Raw genomic sequence first — 11,449 nt, 5'->3', positions numbered from 1 at the left:
TACCAGTTTGTATTCTAAGTCAAATTATTTGTGCCAGAAGGTCAAACATAATTTAAAAATTAAAACTAGTACGTTTAAAATGTTTACTTGTTACAAGAATTCTAAACTAACTTTAAAAGAGCTTTTGGAATCACTTTTGAGAGTCTGTAACTCTCACAAACCAGCATTAAAAGTTCTGAGCAATACAGGTCATTCAACCCAGTATTCCCTCAAAAAGCTAACAGACAGTGAGCACATTGAGAAGTATACACTTTTATTTAACATTCCTAAAATAAGCTGTATTTACATATTATATAAATGTATGAAGTCTTAATATAAAATAGAAAACTGCATTGACTGAGGAAATCACACTCCATATGGAGTTACTTACTGAAGACCATTTTTTATGAAATTTTACAATAATTTATATAAATTATCTCTTCCAAATTAGATGATTTTTCTTCTTTTTACTAATTCATACAATTTTGATGACTTTACAAACAGTGGTGTACATTATAAACTTAAAAAAACAGTTACAGCATCTTCCGACGCACAACTGGCTTTGGAAAATTAGACAGTCTTTTTTTGTTCTTTCTTAAGGTCTTCCCTGCTGCATCTGTAGTTTCTTTCTGTTTAGCTTTTGTTCCATCCACTGGACTTCCAAAAGGAGAGATGAATTTTATTTCGACTGGTGGAGGTGACCAAGAACCTTCTTTTGTGGTTCTGAAAAGAAGGACAGGCATCAAATCAATTTTTCATTACTAACAGTATTTAAAGAGAAAACTAACATGGAATTCCAAAATCAATATTAAAAGAATGCATGGGTTTCTTTGTAGAAATCAGAAATCTGCCTTTGTTGAATCAAGGCAGAAAAGGTACATAAACAAGGTTTGTTTTGCTTTCATTCCCTTTACTCATTGTCTGGTCACTTCCCACCTTGTATGAGAAACTAAACTGGAAGAGTGTGGTTTCATAAGGTTTAATATTAAGAGCCTTGCTAAGTCACCACTGCAATTAGTATCCCCCTGTCCTTTCCTATTCGCTTCCTCTTTCATTTCCATGACCAAACCAAACCCTTAAATAGGGAAAATGTGCCTATTAGATCAGCAAGTTGGACAGGCTGATAGAGTGAGAGAGAAAAGCTGTACAACCAAGTGAGGAAGAAGTAGTTAGGTACTTAACAGTTGAACCACCACCACATTAAAAAATGCAAATAACTGTACAAAACTTATTTCATACTTGCTTGCTTTTTTCATTTTTGATTTTGGAGTTCTGCCTCTCTTCAATTTTTGCTTTTCCCCAGACTCTACGGATTTGGTATCCTCTTCCTCTTTAGCTGGAAGCTCCTATGTTAACACAACAAAAATGTTACTCATGAACAAGTTCTTAGACTTCTGTGGAATAATAATGTTCTTTTTTTTTCATTAAGAAATCATGCCAAAGTTATTTCCAAAAGTAGTCTTTGTTTGGAAAAACAAACCTTCCACATAAAATTATTTTACCATCCCAAAAGTTAAAATTCTGAAATTAACAGGTAACATACCAAGGAAGTTTAAAGAGAGCTACTATGCCTTTTGTTAAAACAGTATTTATCAGTTTTTGATATACATAGATTCAAAATTAACTTTTGTAGCTAATTTTTATGAAGAAAAACAATAAAAATTTTAGTTGATTCATTTAAAGCTATTTTTAGGTGTGCTTCCAATGAAAAAGGCAAAGCATTGCAAAGCATGATCTCAAAAAATGGTACAGAATTAAAATCAAGAACATAGGACAGCTGGAGTTTTCACTTACCACTTCTTTCACGATCCGGGAAATGCTAGCTACAGTTTTTCTCCTTGACCTCAAAAGAGGGGGTGAAAAGACAAATTGAGAAGACAAATCCGGGTCTAAATCCTTCAACTGCACAGGATGGTCTGTCTTTCCAGCTAAAATGACAATGCTTTGTTAGCATGCACATACACTATACATGAGGGACAGTAATACTAAATTACACCTGACAAGTAAGAGCACAATAGCTTCCCAAAATAAAGATCCAATCAGCTTTATAAACATTCCAGTCAAAGGTATTTTTCCCCCTAGTAACCACCTCTTGGGATTCATTCTTTTACCATAAATAGTGAAACAAAACTAAGCCAGTGTAGTGATTTTACCTGCACTTAAATAATCAAAGATATATTCCAGAGTCATCAACAGTCCTTACACATCTCAACAAAATGTATCATGTACTCTAATTAAAAAGACTCCTGTGTACACTAATTTCACTGACATAGTAAACACTCATGAAAAAGAATCACATAATTAAACAGCTGCACAGTTTGCTGCAAGATGCAGCTCATCTGAACTTGGAAACTGAACAGAATTTGGAAGCACATGTCCATTATTATCTTGGTTTTGTGGGCAAGGGATGGCAATCACATACTCACAAATAATCTCTGGTTTTCAAGACCTGACAGAAATTAAGTTCCTTACAGAAATACATCTTGAATTTCATTTCACAGCTTAGATCAGCTTCATAATCTGTTTCTACCAAAACTAAGCAAGCAGTCACACGGACTTAAGCCAAAGGATGAACTGCCTCTTGGCAATTTTTTCTTTTCTGCATGCTTACATTCTTTACAATACTTAAAGCCACCCTCACAGCTTGTTTTCTGTGGTTTAGAGAAGAGGATATGCCCCATTCCCCATATAAACATAGTGCACCTACCTTCAAATTTCTTTGTCAGCTTTGTGAGAGGAGGAGAGAAAAGGAAAGCCTCATTTTCCCCAACAGAGAGTTTCTGATGGACGGTAGTCCTGCGGGATCTGGTTCTTGTAACACGATCTGTCAGAGCTCTTGATGTCTGACCAGGTCCTGAGGGGTTTATGTCTTCAAGCAGCAAAGGACTGCCAACAGGTCCTTGGGAAGTCTCCTCAGACATTGATCTCCTCTTCCTGCCCCGATGTCCTTTCCTTACTATAGTCCTGGGTGTAGCTGGCTCCTCACTTGGCTCTGCAGGAGTTTGCTCATGAGTATCCACTTTTTCTGGATTCTCATGTGGGACTTTTCGAGTTCTTCTTTTAGGAGTATCAAGGATTTCTACTTTCACACCTGAATGGATGTCTTCCTGAGAAGAGGTAGGCTCTGGGTCTGCCAAGAGGTTTTGTGTCGCCTTCCTAGCACTTCTTCTAGGCGTAACAGGAAGTTTAAATTCTGTTTGAGGAAGCGATGATTTAGACACATCAAGATCAGAATTTTCTGAAACTTCTGCTAAACTAATTTTTCTTCTTCTGCCTCTTTTACGTGGCACAGGTGAAAGGGGTTGGTCACTAAGCTGCACCTGTTGATCCTTGACAATATCTTCAGTAAACTGTAAGTTAAAGCTTTTTAATTTTCTTGTACTTCTACTGGGACTGACTGTTTTTATTTTATTATCAGTGTCAGTCTTGCTAGTTTCCAGATTTGCAGTTGAACCTTTTCCTCCTTTAGTCCTTCTGGAAGGAGCAATAATGCTGCCTTCAGCAAGAGGTGTTTCTTCATTAACCCCTTCTTGGGGTTCAGATGCAGCTTCCTTTGCCCTCCTTGATCCTCTTCTGGGAGTAACAGGTCGTGTAGTGTCAGACAAGGTTTGTGCATCAGAATGGCTGCTTTCTGTTTTTTCTATATTGGACAGTTTAGGTTTCCTACCTCTCCTAGGAGTAACAGGTGTCACAGGTATTTGCTCCTCTTGAGCACTTTCCTCTGTTTGAAGTCTGGGAGTCTCAGTTGCTTCTTTTGTTCTCCTGGTACTTCTCCGAGGAGACAGTCCAAGCAGAGCTGGGCTGTCTGTCTTCAGCAGCTGCTGAGTGCCTGCTGACAGAACACCTGGACTTCTACTCAGCTGTCCCCGTGCGCGTGTTCTTGGAGCAATGCCATAATGATGTCTGCTGGTTTCCTCTCCCACTGCTTCTAGCACAGGTGTTAAGGGAGCTTTCGCCTTCTGGAATCTAGTTACCTTTTTACCTATGGTTTCATGAATAGATTGTTCTACAACTTCAGATGTAAATTCTTTACTTCTTGTGTCTTTGATTACATCCAGTAAGTTCTCAGCAATGGCAACCTTAATAGGTTCAGGCACATATGGGAGTGACTCTGCAATATTTTGAGATTCCTGATCACCAGTTACAGTGGACACTGAGTTTGTAACATGCTCCTGGCTTTCAGTATTTCCTAAATGGACCACAGGCTTTTCTTCTGTTGTTGTGACATTTGGTTTAGAAGCATCTACTGATGTAGGGTCTCCCATCTCTGCTTCCCCTTCTTCTCCTTCCAAAACTAAGGTAAAATTACTCTGAGATAAATAAATGTCTCCATCTCCCTCAGCCGCATCACATTCACTATCTTTATTATCAGGCAAATCGCATGCAAACTGTTGCTCTATATTTTCATAGTTATAATGAAGATCACTCGATGGATCTAGCTCACTATATGGTGATGTTTCAGGTGCCGGTTCTGAGGTATCTTCTATAACCTAAAGTTTAAAAATGTCTGTTAATACTTTATACAATACCAAACAGACTAATTTCACACTAAGCTAGATGAAAATGAGGATAGTTCATTTAAGAACGGGCCATTTGCCACCACCCATGGCCAGGAGCAGTTGCCCAACACAAGCTGTGTACACAACCAGCAGTGACCATCCCATCGCAGTGTCTCTGCACTGCTCCACAGCCTCTGCCTCCAACAGGGTAAAATACAATTGGGTCCACAATGCTTAAAGCTTCAGTCATGATAGTTCTGACTGCAGCACTTGGACTGGCCAGGTATCACATCCAACAACTCAACACCATACTTTGAGAAGTCACTTGGATTGCATGAGGTAACATATACTTTATAAATACCTCCATTGCATGAAGAAATATCTTGACACCAAAATGAGCTCATTACTGGGAATTCTGTTTGTGTTAAGAAGGAGCAAACAGTACAGTTCTGAAACACCTAAATAATTCTGAGGTTTTGTCATCTTTTTGTCATTTGGTAAATGGTTACCAGTACAAAGAAGCTGCACACCTGTAACTTTCATATTGTCTCTTACTTCAAAAAAGTAGCTTTAATGTTAAACAGAAAAGCTTGAATTCAAGTAAATCAAATTAATGACTAGATGTTTAATAAACAGTTTAGGCTTTTACTTTGGTTTTGTTTGCCCTCAAAGGCCTAAGTGTTAACATGTTCCATTCATGTTATAGGAACAGAAAATGCAGAAGAGAAAAGCATATCTATCCTTACAACACTGAGGTTTTTCACTTTTGTTAAGCAGCTCAAGAAACAGACTCATTTTTGAGTGTCTTCTAATTGTCAGTAGAACAGGTCTGTCCTCAATTTTCAATTTTGTAGAAAATGGGAAAATAGTTTACTTACATTAATTTCCTCAGTTTTTGGAGGATTGCTAGAAACAGGGCCTTCTTCAATTTCAGCAACTTCAGGGTTACATTCTCCAGGTAAATCCACACACTTGTCCTCAAGGCGATTTTCAGATGGAGTACTGACCATGTCCTCACTGTCATGGATACTTATCACAGCTAGAAGAGATTTATGTAATTTTACCTTAACCTTTATATAAATGACTTAAGTCTAAGCAAAAAGGAGTAATAGAGATAGCAAGAGCCAACAATATGGTGCTTCATCCCGCCACATACATTGGGCTTTCTTTTGTGCTGGTTTTGTCTGGGATAGTTAACTTTATAGTAGCTGATACTGCTCTATTCTGGATTTGTGCTGAGGGCAATGTTGATAACAGGGGTGTTTCAGCCACTGCTGAGCAGCACCTACACAGAGCCAAAGCCTTTTCTGCTTCTCACACCAAGCCAGCAGTGAGTGGGCTGGGGGTGCACAAGATGGGAGGGAACACAGCCAGGACAGCTGACCCCAACTGATATCCCATAAAATATGGCATCATGTTCAGCATAAAAGGCAAGTGAAAGAAGGAAGAATCAGGAGACATTTGAAGTTATGGTGTTTGTCTTCCCATGACCCATCTTCCTGCTTTTCTGGAGATGCTGAACACCTGCCTGACAATGGGAAATGGTGAACGAATTGTTTTACTTGACTTGTATGCAAGACTTTTGCTTTCCCCTTTTGTTGAGGTGTCTTTATCTCAACCCACGAGTTTTCTCACCTTTAGCTCTCTGATTCTCTCCCCCATTCACCCAGGGGACATGAGTGAGTGGCTGTGTAGGGCTTAGCTGTCAACAGGTTTTAAACTGTGACAACTCCAGATCAGGTAAAGGTTGCAGCCCCACAGCAAGAAAGGAGGACAAAACCAGCTATCAAGTCCATAGAAGGGAACAAGTGAGGAAAATGTGTCTGGAAAGGCACACTGCTAGATAGTTGCTTCAGTCTGAATACGGAGGATGCATCATCTTTTAAAATAGTAAACCAAGCAGCAGATCCCATGGCAGACAAATCAGTAGTGGTGTACAGCATTAAAATAAATACTGATCTCTCCTTATAATACTTTAAATTCTACCAGCATCTCAATATTTTGATCAAGAACAAAAAGATTCACCCTGCACTTTCTACATGGACTTTCTTTATGGAGGGTGTTCTTTCTATAGTTTAATGAAAGTTAATAGTAACATGCTACTTCTATTTCAATTTAAGACACCTACAGTGGTAGGGCAAACTACACATTTCATTTGAGGAGCTCTGCTACCCTAACACAGAGAACATTTCCAACATACATTCACTGTCTGCCTCTTGGGATTCAGCGAGCTGTGGACTTGTTGTAACCAGTACAGCTTTTTCTTCTGATGAAGAGGTCATTTCAGACTTCTGGTAGATTGTTTCACTTCATGAAAAGAAAGAGAAATTCATCATAAAGCTTGAAAAATAAAACTCCAAACCTTTAAGAGCTTTACAAGTTACTTTCTCACTGTAAAATCTTCATGTTTCAAAACACAAAAAATACAAGAAACATTAGAAATTCCTTTATCAGCATATTCAGTTTGTGACTCAACTTGTAATTAATTTTGTAACTTATTTTATGCAATTAATCAAGTACTTAACATTCTTTCCAGCTATCCAACACTAGGTAACAACATAACAGAGGTGTATCACAGAATAATGCAGTACTTGTCTTCTGCAGAAAGAGGGCAACTACAATAACAGAGGTTCAGAACCAACTGAACAAAAGCCAGTAGAAGTGAAAGTTACCACCCGAAATTAAGGGCTCTCTCATTGCTGACATCCTGTCTTTATCACTCAGCAGTTGTGGCTTTTAAAGTACCTGATGAGAAAACAGGTTCCCTTTCCCATAAACAAATAGTTGAGCACATACAGAAAACATAAAATAAGTGCAAAAAATACTGTCAGAAAGAACTCAAACTCCCTAATATACCAAATGAAGTTACAGGAATCTCAGGATTCATTTTTCACTACATTATTTTCAGAAAAAAAACCAGGGCTTATGTTCACAGTATCTGCTTAGTAACTCTCACAAGGTCTGTACAGGACTGTTGAATGAAGCCTTTACCATCATACTCTGGGCTCTGCAATGATTTGAAAAAAAAAGACTCAGACAGCTAGTCAGTATGCATTACATTCATGCCAGATTACTTTTGCTCATAGACAGAACAGAATAGACAGGCCTTTACATATAAGAACACAGGAAAGAACTAATCCCAGGACAAAATCAGTTTTCAAACACAGAAAAGCCAGCAGCTATATGTCATGTGAACCTAAAGATGTATCTACTTCATAAGCTCACCCTTCATTTCCAGCCCCAGAAGTTGCAGCCTCAGCAGTTTTAAACACCAACTTATGCTCAGGAAGGGTAGGACATTCAGCATTTGATTCTTCCACAAATCCTACAAAAATTAAAAGATGGATGACTTTCCTGTTGCACTCAACATTACTTCTTTTAAACTGCTCATATGAGTTTAAAGCAATCCTTTATGCATTTCATCTAGGACAGGGACTTAACAAAATACTACTACCAAGACTTCAAATGCACACACAGCCTGTGCTCATTCCAGTAGAACAAGAAGCCTGATGCATGACTTCAGTCAAACAATGTAAAAACTCCTACAAGTTAGAGATGTACCCCAAAAACATATCGAGAAGCCAAAGTTTCAAAACTCCCATACTGTTGCCTTTCAGCTGCAACTACACCAAAAAAAAGTCAGTCAAGGAAAGCAAATATCCATAAGGTCCAGGATACCCACAAAAGGACTCAAAATACAGAAAATTTTTAAAACCTAGGGTGCTTGTAAAAACTCATCATTAATTGCTGCACTCATCTGTAATTCAATCTTTTGAAGACATTTAAAAATACAGAAACTTGGATTATTACAGGACAAAACACACCTGCTTCTTTTCTTTGTCCTGAAGGATCTGGTTGTTTCATCTGCGAAGGTTTATCTTCAACCATTTCGCTTTCTTCCTCCTTTTCCAATTCTTGGACATCACCTGTTTCTTCAGTGGAAGAATTAGCTGGTTTAGCAGCTATAAAGATGACATCATCTTCAAAATCACCAGGCGATTTTGCATCATGATATTCCAAAGTAGTCTGGTCTGATCTGACAGAGAAGTTACTATTTTCCTTGCTGACATCCATCTTCTCCAAATCTTCCCCAGGAATGCTTTCTAAAGACCCCTGCAATTCAGCACCATCATCCCCAGGATTGCTCAGAGTAAACAGAGTTGGTTTAGCTCTACTTTCAGACCAAGCATCCTCCACCAAGCCATGATGATGCTCAGATGAAGCTCCGAAGAGTGCTTTATCATCTTCTGTCACCTAAAGAAAAATGTTCAGATCAGCAACATCAGTCTGCTTTTTGTCAAAACGAAACAAAAAAACCCAACAAAGACAGATATTTCTAAGTTACACATCCTCTTACTGAGGCAATGATAAATTAATTCCCATTCTAGCACTATCTTATATTTAATACCCAGTGTAAAAATTAATCGCACTTTAGATTGCTTATTGAGTTTTCACTACATTGAAGAATAAAGTTTAAATCAGTCTTGCTCATGTCATCTCAAGGCTCTTCATTGGGTTTACTAGTATGTTTTCAGGAAGACAAAGCTTTGCCTAATAAAATCCTAACTCAAGATTTCTCCATTTTATGCTTGCCCTTTCAACACATATGCACTACTAAAACATGCAGGTGTTCAACTATGCCTGCGGCAAGGAACAAGTAAATTAATCTGGTGCTCATATCAATAAGAGAGCACATCTTGTTACAATTGAGTAGCTCCTTGTAACATACATGAACTACTCACACATGGAATAGCAGCACATGCCCCTGTTGTACCCCTGATGCTGGCAATTGTCTGATGGGCTGAGCCACAGAATCCAGCTACACAGCTGCAGGAGCAGAAGAGACCATAGCTGGTCAGATGGACCCACTGCACTTGAAAACTGCATGGATGCTATCTATTCCTGGTGCAATGCAAGAAGCAAACCTGAGAACTTAGCACTGAGGGAACAAAATACTACAGTTCTCTTCATCAGAAGTCTCTTTTTACCATCATTTAAGTAAACCCACATTGCAAAAAGACAGGTTGAACATCAATGCATCTTTAAGACTTTTGCTACTTTCCCAGATGTTCAATTTGCAAAATATAACAAACCCAAACAAGAGGCTCCATCTATATTCATTATTTTCTTGCAACACTGTCATTTGAAAGGGAACAGCTGAAAGGTGAACTAACATTCTGAAAAACAAGAGATCCTAACAACATCTGAATAAAACTCACCAAGGTCCCTGATGTTTATTACAAATATGTTCCTGCAAGAACATGATAGAGAATATCTAGCACAACACAATTTTTTTGGACCAAATACTGCCATTCTCATTCGCAATCCAGATTCTCAGTATAAGGAGTTTTGGCAAACTTTCAAGTCTAAATTAAATCACAGCATTATCTGCAAAACTAACTAACTGCAGCCCAGCTTACCCCAACAGTCCACTTTGCATGTGAGCTCTCTTCCCTGAAAGATATTCTAGGTTCCTTTGCTCGTAGAGGAGGAGTAACTGATCGTCCTGGGGATGCAGAGGGAGTTGCTAGGGGTGTAGTGCGAAGGCTGGACCTGAGAATAGACTGAGGAGTAAACCCAGGAAAACCAGAAGACGTGGCCAAAACTTTAGCTCTCTAGGAAAAGAAATAAAAACACTTAATTTAAGACCAATTAAATCTCCAAAACAGAAGACTGTATTTAAATTACAAAAATTAAATTAGCTTAAATTACGAACTGGGTATATAGCAGCAGAAAGTTTTGCCTCTGCACTGTTTTCTTCCAAAACTACCAACCTTTTAAAGATAAAAAATGCTTGCTTTTTACAGTTCCCTTGGTTTGCCTTTGTAATGCCAACAAAACAGAAGTTATTTTTCAAAATTACTTTTTAAGGAAATAAGGACATGATATCTGGTTTTCTGCAAGGTTATTTCCTACCCCACTGATTTTTGCAATTCCTGCACTGCTCTTATGAAAGGTACACAATTTCAACTCTACTCTGTATAACAGTGTTTTCAGATGCTGCATCTGACAGCAATTCTGGAAAGCAACAGCCACAACTTCTTTTTCACTAATTAATCAGCTAAGAATTCCCTTCCACACAGGAGAAGTGACATTGCTGCAAAAGTACCTACACATCTTTATGTAGAAGCATTCAGCTGTTCTTATCTCAGATTATTTTACAGTATTGGAATGGTTTCAAAAGAGGAGAATGAAACTAGTTCATTGATATGGATGATACTTCATAAGTTCTTCCATACAATGAAAATAAATTTAGTTCACAAAGCCATGGGACAAGCTGTCCACTTCAATGAAGTGAGAACTAAAGTTCCTTGCTTAAAAACTGTTCCCACCTTACTGCTTCCAAAAGGGCTGTGTATACAATAATCACATGCATACTGAAAATTTCAATCCAAACCATTTCTACTAAATATTTTGATGATTTCACTTAAAACAAATCTCAGAAGATTTTCATTTAGTTGTTTGCTACTGACTTTCTAAAATACAAACCTTGACCACAAGAGGAGTTTCCAGTAAATTCAACTCTGATGCTCTTGGCAGATTCTTTTGGGAGCTGGAGCACTGTGTTTTTGATCTCAGGGGGCTGGATGCCACAAAAGATGTAGAAGGCCTGCATGGGGACTGCTGGCTCTCATCCTGTGCCACAGAGCCAGAAGGGACAGGACGAACCACCAAATCCAGCAACCTTTAAAAAATGTTAAAATACACAATCTAAACTAGGAACATCAAAAAATAAATGTAAAAAAGCATGCTGTGATCATATCAGATAATGCAAAACTAAAACACTGGATGAACAAGAAATACAACCTTACTAGTGGGGGTGATTTATCAGAAACGAGTGACAGGCACTTTGGGGCATTTTTTCATTATTTCTTTACATTTCATACCTAATTTCCAAAATCCCTGATGTAAGAATACCCCAATTTTAAGGTGCACAAGTGACCTAATTCTCAGCAGTGGAGAAAACTCAT

The 11,449-nt window shown here is 38.2% G+C and overlaps 1 protein-coding gene across 6 annotated transcripts in view; it reads right to left on the bottom strand.

Moving 5' to 3' along the window:
* Positions 1-236: 236 nt before the first annotated feature.
* Positions 237-11,449, bottom strand: part of LOC306812618 (protein ELYS-like) — a 38,539-nt gene continuing 27,326 nt past the window's right edge. For all 6 annotated transcript variants that reach the window (XM_079327361.1, XM_079327362.1, XM_079327365.1 and 3 more), the window contains 10 exons: positions 10,968-11,163; positions 9,899-10,093; positions 8,303-8,732; positions 7,704-7,803; positions 6,679-6,785; positions 5,357-5,517; positions 2,687-4,469; positions 1,774-1,907; positions 1,219-1,325; positions 237-702 (listed from right to left, as the gene is read on the bottom strand). In XM_079327361.1, coding sequence (XP_079183487.1) covers positions 513-702; positions 1,219-1,325; positions 1,774-1,907; positions 2,687-4,469; positions 5,357-5,517; positions 6,679-6,785; positions 7,704-7,803; positions 8,303-8,732; positions 9,899-10,093; positions 10,968-11,163 — 3,403 coding nt within the window. In that variant the 3' untranslated portion in view covers positions 237-512. The remainder of the gene's footprint in view (positions 703-1,218; positions 1,326-1,773; positions 1,908-2,686; positions 4,470-5,356; positions 5,518-6,678; positions 6,786-7,703; positions 7,804-8,302; positions 8,733-9,898; positions 10,094-10,967; positions 11,164-11,449) is intronic.

The sequence above is a fragment of the Erithacus rubecula genome (genome assembly GCF_903797595.1).
Source record: "Erithacus rubecula genome assembly, chromosome: 2".
Lineage (NCBI taxonomy): Eukaryota > Metazoa > Chordata > Aves > Passeriformes > Muscicapidae > Erithacus > Erithacus rubecula.
The sequence above is the reverse complement of the archived record's forward strand: the minus strand, read 5'-3'. Positions and strand labels throughout refer to the sequence as shown.